The sequence below is a fragment of the Chiroxiphia lanceolata genome, chromosome 2 (assembly GCF_009829145.1).
Source record: "Chiroxiphia lanceolata isolate bChiLan1 chromosome 2, bChiLan1.pri, whole genome shotgun sequence".
Taxonomy (NCBI): Eukaryota; Metazoa; Chordata; class Aves; order Passeriformes; family Pipridae; genus Chiroxiphia; species Chiroxiphia lanceolata.
This window is the reverse complement of record NC_045638.1, coordinates 67182727-67203180: the sequence shown is the minus strand read 5'-3', so window position 1 is coordinate 67203180 and position 20454 is coordinate 67182727. Positions and strand designations below refer to the sequence as shown.

The following is a 20454-nucleotide window of genomic DNA, read 5'->3' as shown; positions in this document are numbered from 1 at the left end:
CACTTTTTGACCCAGTACTTCTCGTAAGAAGTGGGTTTCCTGAGGTTACTGTGAGACTGAATTGTGGCAAAAGCCCAAGTCAAGGACACAGCAATGTCAGTGCCAGTTAAAAGAGAATTAATGTCTGACCTTGTGAAAGTGGACTACTTCACGAATTAAAAACTATCTGTAACAGGGGGAGTCTTTACTTCTTTACCTGCCACACTCCTAATATCTTCTCCTTCCAGGGACAACATCATCAGGAACACCCTGAAAGACCTGAGCAGGACCAGTAATTTGGCCTTGAATATTTCCTATTGCATATGGGACTAAGGATATATGTGCTAATGATTTAAGCAGCATTCAGAAACAAGACTTCTGGGGATAATATTAAGGATTGCTAAATGGCTAGCACATAATCTGCTGTCTGAACACACAAGTGGATTTTTGTAATGTATTTTTTCACTACGTTGGACTGAAGGGGACATCCTATAGGTGCACCATAGGTCAGGTTCCAGTGTTGCAGTGCTATGGCATGAAACAAGAAAGCTCATTCATTAGCATATGAATCAGCTCTCCACAGAAAGTGGTAGAACTGCCGAAGAGGAAAAGCCATTTTGCTTTAATAATAACAGCCTGTAAGAGGCAATCCCAGGTACAAAATGATCAAGTGACCAGAGCCAGTTCAGTGAAGAATGATAGCATTATATGCTCAACACTTCAAGATTAAAGTCTTTAGTTAGCAAAGCATAATGTGAATCAGTTTCATGTATAATGCATTGTGTGAGCCCATAGCCACTATGATACAATGCAAGCAATTCCATTTAGTGCAATTTGACTATAGCTAGTACAGAATAATTGGAGTCAGTTTCTAGCATGCTAGAATTTGAGTCAAAAATGGTATGGAAAAGAATTTGATACATAATAATACGGAGTCGAAGATAACAAGCAATGATGTGGATGAATAGTTAATATGCCATAATACGCAAGTCATTTTAATAGGTTGGGATGTGATTACGAGTCCAGTGTTCTTATATATAGACAAAAGGCTAATACATCAGCGTAAAGAAAGGCGACTATTAAGAAACAGTATAAATAATGGCACAGAGCTGCATTGGAGGAGAGTGCAACATCAAATACTGCAGTTTTCTCAAATGTAAGAGTGAGGGAATAAACATCTACTGGAGGATAAAAATGGCTACTCAAGAGAACACTGGACATATTTCAGAGCAATTTTTTACATTTCAGAGGTGGCGTTAATGCTACACTGGGCGATTCCAACTCCTTCTCAGGAACTCAGCCCTTCCCATTCTTTTTCTCTCATTATTAGAAGCAGTTGTGACAGTCCTTGCCTCTTTGGTACTCTGGGCCTCAATTTTACAATTTGGTGTGCAATACTACGGCTTGAAGACCTGCCCCTTCCATGAGGTTAATAATGTATGATTACCTAAAAGCACATAAACATTAACATGACAGATCTGCACGTAAACATCTTTGGCTAAAATTACTACAGAAAACAGCAAAAATGTGCTACTATTGCGACTTGCGACTGTGCTTGGTTTAAATCCAATGGACAATAGTTCATTGAAATTTTTTTTCTCTTCCTAACTTTTCATGAGTCTTGGCCTGTGTACCTGAGAAGAGCTCATTTATGAGCATGTGCTAATCGGTTGTGACTACAAGTTTAAGTCATCCCTGAGCAAACAGAAAACTATTCAGCTTAGCAATAAAGTTAAATAATTATTACCAGACTATGTGATGTGACTACAATGTGACATTGAAATGACTACGGCGTGATTAGAATAAGAATGTTATATGCCTGAGATGTTACTAGAATGAGGCTATAAAACGTCTGTGATGCCATACTGCTGTGATATGACTAGTGTCAGGAAAAATGTGTGCATTATTAATGCATACATAAACACGCCGTATTTCAGAAGCAGACTGCATTACACAGAATGCTAGTAGTTCTAATTACCTTCTTTATTAATGGCTGTTCTGTTTTGTATTTTAAAAGATAAAAGAACTGTGTACTTCATTCACTCATAGAATTTTTTTTCTAAGGTTTGGCAGTAAGGTTGCTCCTTCATGTCACTTCCTTGACTTTCAATGCTGGGGCTCTAGCCATCCTTCCTGTATTACATAATGAACATTTTTCTTAAACTATTATTAGATTCAGTTCCCTTTTCTAGTGTTACTTGATATCATCAAAACCAGGATCAATTTTTTTCTGTGTGTATCTGTAACAGGAGTCCTTTGGACACAAATACAAAGCACAGCAAAACTGAGTGCGTTTAATCTTTACACATCACAGGATTAAAGGATGTGCAACGTTCACATACAGCATCTGCATCCGTATGACTTACAAGGATACGTACATTTATCAGTATGTGCCACACAATTCCAAGCCATGCAAATTACTGACCTCTGACAGGTACAAGTAGCTTCCACCATCAGTTAACAGTGCGTCCTACATGCAGACACATATGGGAGTCTAAGGGTTGGAGCCTGCATCTGAAAATGTAAAATCTTCAAGGTAGAACTTGGATCTTTAGCTCACCAATGCTATCTACTGAAAATATGGAAATTAGATAGCACCATATAAAGTCAAATGCTGATCTTATCTTTGTTTTTTTTCTACACATATATATTTAGAAGGCTTAAACACAACCACCAGCCAGTGTGGCCATGTACCTGGGCATACTAAATTAGATAAGTTCTGTCATACGGCCTTGTAAGTTCAAGCTGAGAAAAGCCAGCAATAAAAGCACAGTCAAATGAAGGTTCATTCATGCTTCAGAAAACGTTGAAAAAGGCACTGCATATAATGCACTATAATCATCTTCTTGTCACACTTTTGAGGTCACTCATATCGTAATACATTGGCATTTTATTACAGTGTCTTCTAGGCATGTGATGCTTCTTTGTGGCTAGCTGGGTAATTTACCTGTGTCATTTATGGGGAAGGCGAAACGATCACTTTTATTATTTATCAAACCACAGAGAGGAGGAATCTTTTCCAGTTCAATGTTTAAGCAGACAAGACCCAAACCAGCAGAGCAGCTCTCTCCCTCCCTCGGCGAGTGTCTCGGCTGACCCTTCGGGAAGGGGAAGGAGAAAGGTGTGCAGGCGTAAATGGGAGGCGAGACAGAGCTGGAGTCAGAGCAGCCTGAATAATAGATGAAAGGGCATGTATTAAATATAAGGCCGAAGCGGGCGGAGGAGGGTCGAGGCAGGCGGTTGCCTCCGACCCTGCGCGGCGCCGCCGGCAGCCCCGCGGACACCGCGCTCTGCTCCGCGCCGGGCCCGACACCACCGCGGGCGGCGGCGCTGCCCGCTCCCCGCACGAGCGGGACCGAGCGCGCACTGGGGCAGCCTCCCGCCCCCGCCAAAAAAACCCCAAACCACATCACCAACCCGAACCCACCCAAAACCAAACCCTGATTTTCCAGATCACCCCGGAGTCATGCGAGAAACTGATGATGCTTCCTGCCCCCCCCCCCGGACACCCCTCCTGCGCTCCCCTCCCCGCCCCCCGGTGCGCTGCGCCCCTGACCGCGGAGCGCCCGCCTGCACGCCGGGTGGCCGCCACCCCCGCCTGCCGCCGTCTTTCTCTCGCCCGCCGCCTCCTGCTCCCGCTGTGTCACCCCGCTCCCCGCTCCCTCCCTTTTCCCTCGCCCCCCGCCGGTCCCCTCCGCGCCCCGCGGAGGCCCCTCGCCGGCCGCCCGGCCGGGCGGGGAGCGACGTGCCCGGCGGCCAATGCCGGGGCCGCCTCCGCCGCCACCGCCCCCGCCGGCGCGGGCCAATGCGGAGCGGCGGGAGGGGTGGCCTCGCACCGCTCCCACCCTCCCTCTGGGCTTATTGAGAGTTATATCAAGAATTTCAGTTCAGAGAGAGAGACTGAGAGAGAGAGAGAGAGAGAGAGAGAAGGAGAAGGAGAGAGCGTCTGTGAAGGAGAGAGGCTGGGAGGGAGGGAAGAAGGGAGGGAAGAGGGAAAGCGCCGCCGCTTCCTCCCATCACTAAAGCAATAACCTATTAGGATTTTTTATTTTTTTTTTAATGGGCAACTGTCACCCCAGAGCTAAAGAGAGAGAAGAGAAGCACCTTCAGACCAACTCTTGCCATTTCCAGTCAGAAGTTGCAGACTTCATGTAGCTGCCTCTCCTCTGCCGAGAGAGGGATAGGAATGGTGTGCAGTGCAGAGCGGAAAATACCCCCCCTTTAAGAAGTGCAGCGGATTTTTGTCTTGCTGTTTGTTTGGGTTGTTGCGTGCACGTTAGACACCCAAAGGATCGCCGCTTCATAGGAATGAAACGTGGAGAGGATGACTAACGACAGAACTGTGTATTTGTTCCCTGGAGTTGCTAATTTGCCACCCCGAAGCAACACATATCTCGAGGACGAAGCGTTTGGCTGCTGCTGATTTCTCCAAAACTGGTGGTTTACCAGATGCGTTGTGCTGTATCTGCTGGAACAGATCATTGCTTAGCTGCAGATCGTCAAAGATAGACAACTAACGTAAGTGCAAAGTTACCCTTACACTGGGATGCATTTCCTTTAAAGAAAAAAAAAAAACCAAAAAGCCGACACGCAGTATATTTATCTAGGGAAAGAATCAGTGTTTGGGATTCAGCTGATGGTGGTGGCAAAGGCTCACCTAGTCGCTGTCTCTGCATCCTTACCTGCATTACTCTGCTGGAAGTAATCACAGGCATCAGTTCCCGTGCAGCTTAATGCAGATGAGATTAGTGCTCAGGGACTGCCCAGTTCCGTCAAACTGTAGGTGCCGGCAGCCTTGCACCCCGGTAATTCGCGGTTAGCAGTCCATGCAAACAGAAGTCTGTCCGTCTCTTTCTTTTTTTTTTTTCACCTGCATTATTAGTCTGCAGTATTTATGTGTGGCAGCTGCTAACATCATCCTGAAGGGAGATCAGTGTCAATGGGGAAAGGCTGCACCTTTTTTCCTTCTCATGTCGTCAGAAAATGTATATTCCCCCCGCCCCCCCCCCCCCCCCGCCGTAAACATTCTTCTGCCCCTAGGTTGCATTTGGAATTTCCAGCCTCCTGATTTAAACTGTGTTTAAAAACAAAGTTTCGGTTATTAAACAGGAGAAGTATCCGACATCTGGAGAGGAAACACTGAGCTGAGAGCGTAAGAAACTAAGTCCTGTTATTGTCTAATCAGTTAACAGGGATGTGAAGTAGCCAGTGTCGACTGCTGCAGCAGCAGCAGCAGCATGTCCGGGTGGTTATTTCCCAGTACGATGGCTATAGAGGGCACAGAGAAAAATGTGGTTACCAAGAGCTAAAAAATATGTATGGAAGCAAACAACAAATTACATTTGGCAGCTGACACAGCAGTTGGAATCCAGAAGTAGTCCGGGAAGGTTTTTTACTTGCACCAAATGACTGGGTGGAAGAGGGTAGAGGGGGAATTCACCTTACGGATTACACGGGGTAGAGAGAAATTATTGAGAAAGTACGTGTCGAAATGGTACCTACCTTTAATCCTCCAAGTAGTTATTTTCATTTGCGCTCTGTGCAAATGCAGCTGATGGGATATTAGTGCATTTGTCCAGACGGATTGGTTGTAAAAGGGAGCAGTACGAAAATGTACTGCTGGAAGCGTGCATTGCAAAAACAAGTAGTAGTTGGAGATTGTGGATTTATCATGCCTAGAAAAACCAATAATGCTGTTCTGTGTGGTTGTGTTGACAGCGATGTCTCCAAATAAGAAATGAGATGTAATGCATCCTGCAGTCCATGCATGCCTCCTCTTGCAAATCACTCGTCATTCCACTCTGGAAACCTTTAAGTCCTAAAATCCGTGAAAAGAGAATAAAAGCATTATCATGGACCTGAGGGATTTTTACCTGTTGGCTGCTCTGATTGCCTGTTTAAGGCTGGATTCTGCTCTAGCTCAAGAACTTATTTACACTATTAGAGAGGAGCTGCCTGAAAACGTACCCATAGGGAACATACCAAAGGACCTGAACATTTCTCATATCAATGCTGCCACAGGGACCAGTGCCAGCCTTGTCTACAGACTGGTGTCTAAAGCGGGGGATGCGCCGCTGGTCAAAGTGTCCAGTAACACGGGGGAAATTTTTACAACATCTAACAGAATAGACAGAGAAAAACTCTGTGCTGGAGCTTCCTATGCAGAAGAAAATGAGTGTTTCTTTGAACTTGAAGTGGTGATTCTCCCTAATGACTTCTTTAGGCTGATCAAAATAAAAATCATTGTAAAGGATACTAATGACAATGCACCTATGTTTCCATCCCCCGTCATCAATATCTCCATCCCAGAAAACACTCTGATCAACAGTCGTTTTCCAATCCCATCAGCAACAGATCCTGACACAGGTTTCAACGGTGTGCAGCACTATGAGTTGTTAAACGGGCAGAGTGTCTTTGGACTGGATATTGTAGAAACTCCAGAAGGAGAGAAATGGCCTCAGCTGATTGTGCAGCAGAACTTGGACAGAGAGCAAAAGGACACCTACGTGATGAAAATCAAAGTAGAGGACGGAGGTACCCCCCAGAAATCCAGCACAGCTATCCTGCAAGTCACAGTAAGTGATGTCAATGATAACAGGCCAGTCTTTAAAGAGAGTCAAGTAGAGGTCCATATACCAGAGAATGCCCCTGTAGGCACTTCTGTAATTCAGCTTCATGCTACAGATGCTGATATAGGAAGCAATGCAGAAATCAGATATATTTTTGGTGCCCAAGTCGCCCCTGCAACCAAAAGATTTTTTGCTTTAAACAACACCACAGGGCTGATTACAGTTCAGAGGTCCTTAGATCGAGAAGAGACTGCTATTCACAAAGTGACAGTGCTGGCTAGTGATGGTAGCTCTACACCAGCCCGAGCAACTGTCACCATCAATGTCACTGATGTAAATGATAACCCTCCTAACATAGACCTCAGGTACATAATAAGTCCCATCAATGGCACAGTGTACTTATCTGAGAAAGATCCCATCAATACAAAGATTGCCCTAATTACAGTTTCAGATAAGGATACTGATGTGAATGGCAAAGTGATCTGTTTCATTGAGAGAGAGGTCCCCTTCCACCTGAAAGCGGTTTACGACAACCAGTACTTGTTAGAGACCTCTTCTTTGTTGGACTATGAGGGCACCAAAGAATTCAGCTTTAAAATTGTGGCTTCTGATTCTGGCAAGCCCAGTTTGAACCAGACTGCCCTGGTAAGAGTTAAGCTGGAGGATGAAAATGACAACCCTCCGATTTTCAGCCAGCCTGTAATTGAGCTGTCAGTTTCTGAAAACAACCGGCGTGGTCTATACTTAACAACTATTAGTGCCACAGATGAAGACAGTGGGAAAAATGCAGACATTGTTTATCAGCTTGGTCCTAATGCCTCCTTTTTTGATCTGGATCGAAAGACAGGAGTTTTGACAGCCTCCAGAGTTTTTGACAGAGAAGAGCAGGAGCGTTTCATTTTCACTGTTACAGCCCGAGACAACGGCACCCCTCCTTTGCAGAGTCAAGCGGCTGTAATTGTTACCGTGTTGGATGAAAATGACAACAGTCCCAAATTTACTCATAATCATTTCCAGTTTTTTGTATCAGAGAACTTGCCAAAGTATAGCACAGTGGGGGTGATCACAGTGACTGATGCGGATGCTGGGGAAAATAAAGCAGTGACCCTTTCCATCCTGAATGACAATGAAAACTTTGTGCTGGATCCGTATTCTGGAGTTATAAAGTCCAATGTTTCCTTTGATCGAGAACAGCAGAGCTCTTACACCTTTGATGTTAAAGCAGTGGATGGAGGGCAACCTCCTCGCTCTTCTACAGCGAAAGTAACCATAAATGTGATGGATGTTAACGATAACAGCCCCGTTGTCATCTACCCACCTTCTAATACTTCTTTTAAGCTAGTGCCACTCTCAGCAATTCCAGGATCGGTGGTAGCTGAAGTCTTTGCTGTGGATATAGATACTGGCATGAATGCTGAGCTGAAGTACACAATTGTAAGCGGCAATAACAAGGGTTTGTTTCGGATTGATCCAGTGACAGGTAATATCACTCTGGAAGAAAAACCAACTCCTAATGATGTGGGGCTGCATCGCCTAGTTGTCAACATAAGTGATTTGGGTTATCCCAAATCCCTGCATACTCTTGTGCTTGTATTTTTGTATGTAAATGATACTGCTGGAAACGCCTCTTATATTTATGACTTGATACGCAGGACTATGGAAACCCCTCTGGATCGGAACATAGGGGACAGCAGCCAACCCTACCAAAATGAGGACTATCTCACGATCATGATTGCTATTGTAGCAGGTGCCATGGTTGTCATAGTGGTGATATTTGTCACAGTTCTTGTTCGATGTCGACACGCATCCAGATTCAAAGCTGCCCAGAGGAGCAAGCAAGGTGCTGAGTGGATGTCTCCCAATCAGGAGAACAAGCAAAACAAGAAAAAGAAAAGGAAGAAAAGGAAATCTCCAAAGAGCTCTCTTTTGAACTTTGTGACAATTGAAGAGTCCAAACCTGATGATGCAGTTCATGAACCTATCAACGGGACAATAAGCCTTCCAGCAGAGCTGGAGGAGCAAAGTATAGGAAGATTTGATTGGGGCACAGCACCACCAACAACCTTTAAGCCTAACAGTCCTGATCTTGCCAAGCATTACAAATCTGCCTCTCCGCAGTCTGCTTTTCATCTCAAACCTGACACTCCAGTTTCAGTGAAAAAGCACCATGTGATTCAGGAACTCCCGTTGGACAACACCTTTGTTGGTGGTTGTGACACCCTTTCCAAACGCTCTTCCACTAGTTCAGATCACTTCAGTGCCTCAGAGTGCAGTTCCCAAGGAGGCTTCAAGACAAAGGGCCCCTTACACACCAGACAGGTAAACGAGCACTTTTACTGGTCTATAAGTACTGCATACAAGTGCCCGATCAACCAGTATTAAAAGTGCCACTGTGTTGTGAGGTGTGTTTTGTTTCAGTCTAATTTAATTTAGTTAACATTATGGGGGGAACAAAAAAAAAAAAAAAAAAAATCGAAGAAAACCCACCAAAACACCAACAGAACCAAAACACTAAAACAAGAACAAATAAAAACGCTCCTTGACCCCTTTATCATTTACCTGGGGCTTAACCATGTGTTTGCAAAATGCCTCTGATACTTTGGGTTTTGAGGAATAATTATTGTTAATAATATGTTATGCCTTTCTGCATGTGCACATACATGTGCATAGACAAAACTGAAAACCAGCTTTTTTTTTTCTCCCCAGTATGTGACTGTCCAAATGTAAAAGTTATTGAAGAACTGTTTCCCTTATATGCTAAATTTCTGTGAGAATATTTGACTGTTTCAAGATTGAAGGGATATGTACATTCTGTTTCAAATTTCGAAGTGAGTTGGCTTGAGTTTCTTTTACAGTTCAAGCTGATTTGGAACCTTGATAAGTTAGTGTTAATAAAGGGGTTAATTTTTTTCCCTAACAAATGCAGCCAAATTTCCAAGCTGCTGCATCAGTGAAGCACGTGGTTTATTGGTAGGATATAACTAAGCCATACGGAAGTCTTCCTCTGTTTGAGTTCAACATGATTTTTTTGTAATAGATGAAAGTTGGTATTGCATAGGCAGTTTGCTGCATATTTTAAAAAATGGCCAAAGCATACTTTTGAAAGGAATGCTTTCTCTGAATACATCTGAATTATGCAGGAAAAAAAAAAGCCCATTGTAAATATTTTCTCATCTTAGTAATGCGTAAGTGATCTGTCCTAGCTCATTTTAAACTGTGAAACACGCCATATGAAGAGGGATTAGGAGGCTGAGAGACTCATATTTCAACCAAATCCAGCATTAGTTTTTTCTTAGGTCTAATAATTCCTTGCTAATAAAGATTTAAATGCGGTGCTGTCTAATTTATTTTATGGGTGCTTGTCTGTGGCCGCCGCGGGAGCGGCCGCGCCGCCTGTAGATGGCGCTGAGGCACCGCGCGGCCCGCGCTGGCCCGGCGCCAGCCCTGCAGTAGCTGAGGGAGGAACGCGGGGGGGAGGGAAGGATCGAGCTCATATTCCAGCCAAAGAACCTTTTATTTAATGGTAGTTGCACTGAAGTGGTCAGTAGTTAAGTTTGCGTCTTTGCGAGGCGGCTTCCTCCGTGCTCCGCTTTCGCTGCAGAGACTCGGTCGGCGTCGGGACTCGCGTCCGTATTCCTGCGGGCGCTGTACCCTCCAAGTGATAGTGATTTGTCTGAATTTATTAGGGATATGAATCCTTGGGAATCAAGTGGGAGACATTTAGGCTTGTCTTTGCAAAAAGATTTTGACAGTAGCCAAGTCTAGGATAAAGTCATTCTCTTGCTGCTGCATTAGCCTTATCTGAGATGAATGTGATGTTCCCAGAACTATGTTTTGACTTTGGGTTTCTGTAAGGTGTCACACTAACAAGGTGCTAAGAATAAAACAAGCACTTTTGAGGCAGTTCTATTAAAGTAACTGCTCTAAACCAGCTCGTACTTACAACAAGACACTGAAAACACCACAGAAGAATCTCACAAAACCTTTGTCTTTCTAAAGGACTTTAAAGAAGGGTATACTCCCCAAGACATCTTCAGGCTCTTAATCTTACACAGCACCATACTCATACTGTCAGCTTAAGTTAAAAAAGAACTGATTTTAAAAAAATCCAAACAAATTTATAGAAGAACTCTGTGTAATCTGTGGTTACTCAGCTGAAGTTTTCTACCCAGTTTTAGTCACAAAATGTAACACCCCCAAACCACACATTCCTTTTCTGTTCTGGGATGACTTTGATTTAGCTTAAATTAGTTTTCCAAACTCTATTGGGAACCTCAGACTAAACCCTCCATAGTATTTAGAGGCAGTTAAGACCCCAAAAATTATTTACCTGACAGAATGCATAAACCCTGGACAGTGATATTGAACATGAGGGGAAAAAAAAATCCCACACCCAAACAAAAACTACTGCCTATATTTCTACAGTTACTTACGTTCCTTACATTAAATACACTGGTCTCCATTTAATAATAATGATGATAATAATATCAGTCATTATACTTATATATGGAGTTGATTCAAATTTCACTGAGGTCTTAGTGAATAATTTTTGAAGTCAGCAGATACTCATACAATTTGGATTGCTACCTGCAAAGTCTGTATATATATGTAACTGAAAATATAAGTCTTAGGTAGACAGTTATCTAAACTGAGCTTGTGTATTTTTACTATGTGAGAAAGAAGATAGTGTCTTTTTATTTTTTCTGCCAATGATGAGTGTTACAGGATGTAACCTTTTTATGCTTCTTTTTCAGTTTTGGCTGGAGGAGTATAGCCAGCAATGGTAGTAATCATCAACAGTCTTCCTGTCTTTTCTGTCTGTAATTCCTGAAATTAGGATGCATTTTAGCTAATATTCGTTGGCATAGGAGTTACAGGAGTTAAATATACCTTCATAGGTCTTTTTGGTTTTTTTTTTGGATTTGTGATAGACTATGGCCTTTAAGCAAAGTATTCAGACTTAAAATCTTACTGAATAGTAGTGTATGCTAATGCCACAGCATCTGAAAAACATTTTTAAAATTTCCTTTAGGAAGTGACACTTAGTTCTGTGCCATTGTACTGTTTTCTTCTGGTTTAGCATAACTAAATTCTCTCCATCTAATGTAAGTTGTGTTAAATTCTATATATATATTCAGCAAGTTGTCTTGATGTGTTTTGCAAAGAGTGCAGGAATTGTTGTGGAGAATGTTATGATAGGAAAAGATGAAATATAGGATTAATGTATGTCTAAGAAATACTAGCGTTCTCCATGTTTATTTTCAGGTTCTTTCGGTCCAAACTAAATACACACGCAATGTATCTTGCAGATACATTAATGTTAGTAGAGAGGTAAAACCTAAGTCCGCACTTGGACTTGATTCAAGCCAAATCCTGTTACTTTTGATGGGAGCTTGGCCCTAGGAATCTGTTAGAATTGGGTCCTAAGTCAAAATTAGAATTAAAGATATATATTGTTCAATAAAGATCTCTTAGGTCCTTTTTTTTATTTTATTTTTTGGTGGCAATTTCTGTGCAAACATCAATAGATTTAGTGGAAATTTTGTGGTTAAGTCTTTACGTGTCACTTTGAATTGCACAGACTGATGTTTCACAACTACCCAGTATAAAAACCAAAGCCTCCTTCAAGTGCCTATCTTGCAGTAAACCTGGTGGATGCTCTGAAAGGAGCATTTTTGAATACTTGAACTTGGGATTGTTCTAAATGCTAATTCACATAATTAGGAGTATGGAAAGGATGTTGCACACCACCAGCTTATATAGCTAAGCTTCTAAAATCAGTGTTATGAGTCATAAAAAATACTGAAATCTATGCAGGCTTCCCAATCAGTGTTCTTTTCAGTATTTGATTGAACTTTAAAATGCACTTCAAATTACTAAGTCATTACACCAAAAAGCTACACAGAAATACAGAAGACCAAGACGTGTATTCTTCTGTATGAAAGACCTCTTTTGAAAAGCAAATAAACAGACAAAAACTCCTACTCAGTGTCATTAGATTAACAATAGATTAAATAAGAAAAGAAATTAGGGCCAATTTACTGTGGTTATCCCAATTTTAAATTATAACAACTTCATTTAATCAGATTTAAAGCACAGCAGTGACAAATAACACAGGTTTAAAAATATGTATCAGTATGGGTTACGGGCAAAACCTTCAGTCTTCATTCCTAATCAAATAGCATTTAGGCATGTGTTTAACTTTCATTTAAGAAGTGGCGGGACTGAGGCAGATTGTTAAAAGTCCAAATGATTTCAGATGTTGTCTTCAAGAAAGACAGCTGTAAGCACACTATAAGCACTTTTCTGAATCAAGGTGATAATTTGTAAATTTTGGAAATGTGCACAGTTCTAGTAGATTCAGGAAAGCTAAATATATGTTAACACTGTCCATTTATTTCTGTACTCTAATGGCAGAAATTAAGGATTTGAGGCGTCACTGACACATTAAATGCATTCCATACTAAAATATATTTTTAATCTTACAGTCAATAACATAAACTCCATGAAGGTTGCTTTACTCCTTTTTCACTCAGTGAACTTTTTGCCTGATCAAGGAACAAGTAGCCAGGATCCCACTGATCAATGCACATAACTTAAGCTTTATGTGGAAAATGTCATTGATGTTATCTTACTCTGGAGTGTTTAAATTTGTAAGTTTGGGTTTATGTAAGAGAAAAGAAAAGCTGAAAACATTAATGACTCTTAATTTGATACGCTGAGACTGGCAATTTCAAGGTGCATAAATTGATGGAAATCTGCATTGGAACAGCAGTGCAGAGCTTACGTCACCTGCAAATATTAAAATTCTGTAACCATAGCATTCCACAGTTCTGTGTGCGGTATTATTTTTAGTGGCCTTGTTTTACCACTTAGTATAAATAAAAAATACAATTTTGTTGTTTCTTTTGTATGCTTAATTTGGTTTATGTGTTAGCATGGATATTGGTCTTGGGTGAGGACTAGTCACCTAGAAAAGTGTCTGCATGTAAAATTTAATTGGTTTCTAATTCTGTATGTTTATATATTTACACTAAAATATCAGAAATTGTGAAAATGTATAGTGTATTTTTTCTATTGTTGTATAACTGAGAAATAGGTTAACAGATTTTGCTCAACTGTCTAAAGAAACTCATTTTTTAGCTGAGACCAAGCATGGAAAATTTCAGCTGAAAAGAAGATTTTTTTAGAAAGTTAAGAGCATGTGTAAAGTGGGGGTTATAATGGGAATCTGAACATAACCCTAAGCTATAATACCATTTTTAATAGTGACAGTAGACATGCTAAACTCGAGTAGGAACATTTTATATATAGAGATACAGACAATAAAAGCTTAGTAAGCTTCATTTCTCTTTAAACATTTCCCATGCAAAAGATTTTTATCAGAATCACTGAAGTTTCATGTGTCCCAAGCCAAAGTTTCACATATGCTATGAAATTTGTGCCACACATGTGAGTGACAACTGGATCTTCAGAGTTTAATGCTATTGGAATTTTGTGACACTGTTCTTTTGTATATAAGAACAAGGGAGAATCTTTTTAGTTTCCATTTCAGATTCTCACTTCCAAAGAATCTCTTCTAGCAGAGCAAAACCATATCAGCCACACTTTATTGACAGCAATTTTATTGTAGCTAGAGGCTTACAGTAAAGCTGTTTATTGCTGTTCCCTAACACAGTTGACAGCAATTGGGGAATTAATTTTCTTGCCCCTGATGTGCTTTCTTGGGTATAAATGACAGATGTTAAAGATATGAAGACCGTGACCCATTTACATTCAGCAACTCCTTATGGGCACCGTCTACCTGTCTGAAGTGTATGTTTGAGGTCCTGAGTAATATTGCTTCATCAGTTCTAGGATTCTTATTTTTGCCATACAACTGTTTACCTAGATATATAGAATCCAAGGGCCAGATACATAATGCCTAATGGACTGATTCTCCTTTAGGCTACTTCTGTTCAAGAATAGCCAGGTTGAAGTTTCATTTATTTCAGGAGATGCTGTATCTTCTTACTTCACCATTTAATTGCACCAAACATACAGTAAATAACTGACAAAATGGACATACAGTGTTGTGAAAGGTCTAACAGAAATTACAGGTGATACCTGAGTTTTTGGTTTCACTTCTTCCACAGAACGTCATGGTGGTTTGTAAAATCTATATTCTTAAGTTTCCTTAGTTGCTACTCACGTACAGCATTTCACATACATTCTGTAGTGTCCATGTCTTCACTGAATAAAAAACTAACATACAGAGAAAAATTTATTACTTTTTTTCCTGCTTTTATTATTGCGTTGTCTTTCCAGTCTGTGGCACAATGTATGTAAAATGATTTATCCTCATACACTGATGTGGGCATTCAGAATCAGTTCATTTCTGTTTACATGAGATAACATTTCATTGAGTGGAAAAAGATTTCACAGGCTGTAGATAAGAATTGAATAGATGCCATCATATTTTACTGAAGTATGGGGGGAGGAGGACATCTTTTGTTTATTTCTATTGGCATCTTTCAGAAAGACATTTGCAACGTAAGGGGCTTTAATGTCTTACCTGAGATTTTAAATGCTTGTATAGGCAGAAAATGCATATCATGTTAAACATTCCTTTATAATTAAAATAGCGTGCAAAAAAGTGTCTTCTAATAGAGCTGCAATAATTTTGTTGTAATGGATTGTTTTCTAGTGAGCTATAAACTCTTTCTTGAAGCAGAAATAGCTATTTCTGATAGAAGACACCTCAAATTGATATTGCTACACTTTTTCATTGGTCATGCAATTATGAAAATTTCAAATAAATCAATAAATTGTTTTGAATAGCAACATTGTTGTAGCCATACAAAACCATGTGTAGATTATTCCTGGGACCTCTGGGATTCAGGAAATCATAGGGACTACTATAAATTTGATATAAAATTCATATTGATCTTACTAAAAATATCTGGACTGTCAAGTCTCTGAATGATTTGGCCTGCGTTCTCAATTTAGTGTTTGGGATTTGTGTGTACCCTGAATTATATGTGATAATACAGAGAAAGGTAGTTAAAAAATCTGACTTGTTGTCATACTTAGGTGTCTAAATTGTACCAGTCTCAAAAGTTATCCATTCTTTGTTGCTTCTTCTTGTTTCTTTTGCAGCAAGTGAGTTATGGGGGAGATTTGTTCTAAAGTCTTGGCATGGGTTGTCCTGCATCTTCTGTTGCACAGAGAGAAAATTGAGTAATACAGCATTTGTCAGGATTTGTTGGCATGTAGAATCTGTAGTTTCCTGTGACCTGATGTTTTAGCTTTGTCATTTCTTTTGTGAAATGTCACACTGAACTTTTTGTGTGTAAACATTAATATTATTACTTGAAAGTTGTTTGTCATATGCATACTTCTTGTTACAAGAGGAATATAAGGAGCCTTTTTCTAGAGTAACAATTCAGCATTTGAAGCTAAAACAAAGCTGGAGTAGATCTGCTGATTTATATGATCTGCAGCCCTTTCTGATATTAACTTCTTTATAAAAGCAATAGGATGATGTTGAGATAATATTTTCAAAATCTAAAAAATACGTAAAATTATTCAGGAATGAAGTGAATTAAAAATAATTTTATTTTGATCTGAATTTAATAAAATGTGAAGGATCACCTGTCAGATTTTTCTTCCTTCCTTTGTTTCCTCCCCCAGGTTCACAGAAATAAGATCTAGGTAAAGTTTTAAAAAAGCAACCTCTTCCAAATCCAAAAAAATTAAATTGGATATTCTCAGTGGCTGATAGTTGAAAAAGGAGAGCTGTTGATATTGATTTGTAAAACACTTTATTGCCTGAAACTGATATTCATTCATTTGCCCTTATTCCTTCCAGTCAAATTGTTAGATACAGTTACTTTATTTGTAGTTCTGCAGGATGTTCTTAGTACCTCCTAGGCTTGCATGTCTTGCTAGTAAGAAAATTCTGTAATGGATTTTCTTAATTGTTAATTTTCTTAATTGTGAAAAATTCTTGAATATCTGCCTGTATGATATTTTCCATCAAATTGAACTAATTTAGCCTATGCCTTATAAGGTCATACAACCTTTGAAACACCAAAAAAAGAGGAAAACCATATTTCCCTTGTAAATTATATTTGCCATTCTTACAGCCTCTTGTTGATTGGTGGCTAGCAGTAGTAGCTCTTAAACGGCTAAACTTGATAGATGCAAATTTTTGTCTCATCGTCTGTGCTCCTTCAAAGCACATAAGGTTACGGAGACAATTGTGTTTCTTTGTAAGGGTTCCATAGCATAAATATGTCTCTGTGTATGACCTATATATCAGGTTATTGTAGAGAGTTTGCTACTGAACTTCATGGTGAAATGCTTTCACCACTGAGTTCTTATCTTCTCTTACAGTATTTTTTGCAAGAAAGTTTTCATAGAAGTTTGGTTTTACAGAAAGGAGTCCAGAACTCCAGAAAAGGGTATAGACTAATGAATATTAAGACAACACCTCCTTCCTGTGTAGAATAGGATGCAGAGCCCAAAAGGGAGTGATATTTGACTCTTTGTTTTAGTGGCTTTCCATTCAGTGGTGTAGGCTTTGGGAATACTGTTGTTATGCCAGTCCATCTTCTTGCGGCATATACTGAATATATCTGAACATTATGGTTACTTGAGATGCCCAGCCTCTGACTGTGGATCTAGCCCTATTTCTGTAAAGTGTGTTCACAGAAAGTATAATCTGTATAGTTTTCACCAGTATACTTAGCTGATAGTGCCTCTGGACACATTTTGCTTCTGTTGACATTATGGTGGGATTCATCTTGTCTGAATTATAATTGTAATCAAATCTAATGGGCTTCAGTGAGTTCACTATTTACTCCAGCTTGAAGAAAATATGGTGGTTTAATCTGGTTACCAAAGCTGATAAACACAGTTGAGTGAGATGCATCCCACATACAGTGAACAATATGATTCAGTGTGATCAACATTCTTCATTGTCCAGTTTTCTCAATGAATTCAAGAGATGGGTTTTAAGGTTATGTATTTTTTTAGGTGAAGGTATTATCTGAACAGTGTATATGGGCAAAAAAATGTGTAATGTGCACAGTTGCCTTTGAGAAAGTCTTCTTTAGATTATGGCTCAAATTCAAAGGCTCCCGAGTCAACAGAAGGACTCTTGCTGACTTTTTATTAAATTGTTATCTGGCCATCAGCTATCTATTTTAAGAAGACGGTGCAATGAAACAACAGTTATTTTGTTTTGGTACTGTTCTGAGTATTTCTGTTTTCTCTCGCACTGCACGTTCCTTGGTACCTTGTTCTGTGAACCTAAATACAGGCCATTCACATTATAGTGTAAAATGTTTCTTCCACCTCTCTGGTTTAGGCATGTGTCTATAGCAGTATGAATTTTCTATCAGTTGTCAGACTGTTTCACTTTCACCATTGCAAAAATAAAGGTCAGAATATCAGTGATGTGCTAGTGTTACCAGTAAGAAAATCTGAAATTGCTTTCAGTTTATGACAACAGTACCCTGAAATATGGATCGTATTGAAGTCTGTGGCATCTAGAGCAGCAGGAGGTAGGCTGTGTACCAGTCACAAAGCCCTAGTCATCTCCCCACTGCCAGATAAATAAATAACAAACAACCCCCCCCCCAAAAAAAAAAAAACGCAAATGAAATCTGCATCTCTCTAAAGACAATAAACCTTTGCTGTTCAAATTTAATTTCTCTACTGTACAGGAGATAGACTTTGCTGTTTGAGATTTCATCACTTTCATTGCAGAAAGCTGTTACATCTGTCAAATATTTCAGTTTGAAATGAATGCCCAATTTTTTTTTCCTTTTTATTCTACAAGAGCACCAGGTTGTCAATCAGCAGAAGTACAAAATGAGACAACATTGGTGATCCACTGCTGTGATTGGCATTTTATTTTTATTTTACAATATCTTTTTTCTTCCTCAAACTTAAAAATGGCAGTGTTTGTCTATACTGTGGAAACAGATGACAAACACGTAGATAGCAAAGGGAAGCCACCCGTGGTTCACCCGAATCCTGTTTGTCTTGGCTACTCATGCCCATTCTTTTGAGAGTACTGGTGCAGTCCAACTGGTCAATGAAGCTGTAGGTGACTATCTGTGTGAATTGTGTGAACATCAGTCATGTGAGTGAGATGAAACTATATTGTATGAATGGGATTTAAATACACTTCGTTTTGTTTTTCTTCATCTTTGCTTTAGTACTAAAGCATTGCAACAAAAGTCATGCTTATTGAATTAGTAGAGCGGGACCACTTCTGAGTGGGCTGTGTAAGCTTTCAAACTGCCTCCATGCAAAGGGGTGGTCCAGAACCTTCAGCAAGTAATTTGAATCTTGTAACATTTTTGGTTGTCTGATCTGTTTCACTGAGGGAGAATCAGAACTTTAGTTTGTTAATGTGATTTTTCAAATTCTGGACTAAGAAATTGACAAAATCATAGGTGCTTCTTGAGAGTTTTAAGGAACTGATGCACTTCTCTGGTTTTGTGATGTGTCTATTGATAGCATCGCTGTTGAACATCTCTGGATTTCACTGTTACTCAGATTTGCTCAAATCTAGGCTTTGGCCTTCTTCTGTGCTTTAGGGGTTCATTAAGAAATATTCTAATCCATCACAGAGTACCAAGAAACTAATGGCTTATGGAGTATTTTAGTCTTCAAACTTCCACTATAAATGATATGAAAAATAGTGTCATTTGGCTGATGCTTAAATACATCTCTTTTGTGAGATACTGTCTCTGTCTCTTTTTGATCTCTTCTTTCATTCTCTGAGGACACTTATTTTCGTAAAATATATTTATGCACATATTAGAAATCTGACTTTTCCCCTCAAATGAATAGTATCACAGTAGAAAAGCGGCACATTTTATGTTTGATCTGTTGTGGTATGCCTGACTCATAACCACACATTGTTTGTGTCCACACAAGGACTTTTAATGAACCAGTTGGCTTCCTTAAGATTCAAAGATTTGAAGCATGTGGAAGAGTATCTGGATAGAAGCATAATATGGGAAGTAAAACACTTGCTAAACTAGATAGTTACTTGCTCTGTCTTGTTTCAGTAGTTTTAAAAGTATCAAAATAGAATTATATTTATTAACACAAATCTGAGAAGAATATCCATTCCTGCAATATGGTACACATATTTTTCTCTCTAGCTTGGTGGCATACTAAATTTGGATTGCAAAACTGAGCTGCAGGTTTGGCAGAAGAGAAACTAGGGCCTAACTTCAAAACCACGGGTTTACAGATGTTAGCTGGGACAGCTCCTTCTGGTTGTAATTGGAACTGAGGGAGTAAATGTATTAGGCCCTAAGCTGCATCTCAAAATCTGAAGTATGTTTCATTTGGTGGACTTGTAAGTACTAAAAACAGGTATAGGGTGGACAGAGGTGGTTGATTTTGTAGTGTTATGCACTTGGATTTTAATACTGACCAAATCTGAAATTACTTGTAATTGACACTGTATAGGCATCCTAGATGTGCATAATAGCAGAGTGAAACTAGTTTCATATGGTATAAAAGTTTTCATGAATAGTTTTCTCTCAGACCAGTTAGTATCTCCATCAAAGACATACACAAATAAAATCATCTGTATATATCTTCACTTACAGCTGCTGAAGTACTGGGCAATACTGTAGTACCAGCTAGCTTGCTGCATTTCACCAGTTATTTTTGTAGCCATCCTGTATCTATGGTAGTTAAAACAAATAGACAAAATAATTATTTAATATATGTTTTACTTGCTTTTTTTTTCTTTTCTCTATGTAAGATTATTCATACTTTCCTTACATATGGCATAATAAATTCACGATTTGTAATAGGTGTGGTATCTCACAGACATGATAGAAAATTGATTCTGAAAATAACAACAAAAAAATGGAAATCACAAAGCAGA

General features: G+C 39.6%; 1 protein-coding gene across 8 annotated transcripts in view; it reads left to right on the top strand.

Moving 5' to 3' along the window:
* Positions 1-3834: 3834 nt before the first annotated feature.
* The window catches only part of PCDH9 (protocadherin 9), a 679135-nt gene continuing 662515 nt past the window's right edge, over positions 3835-20454 (top strand). For 7 of the 8 annotated variants that reach the window (XM_032680713.1, XM_032680710.1, XM_032680711.1 and 4 more), the window contains exons 1-2: positions 3835-4497; positions 5698-8867. In XM_032680713.1, the coding sequence (XP_032536604.1) occupies positions 5832-8867 (3036 nt within the window). In that variant the 5' untranslated portion in view covers positions 3835-4497; positions 5698-5831. Of the gene's footprint in view, positions 4498-5697; positions 8868-11302; positions 11560-20454 lie in introns of those variants that run through there. The other variant, XM_032680716.1, reaches the window with a different exon arrangement.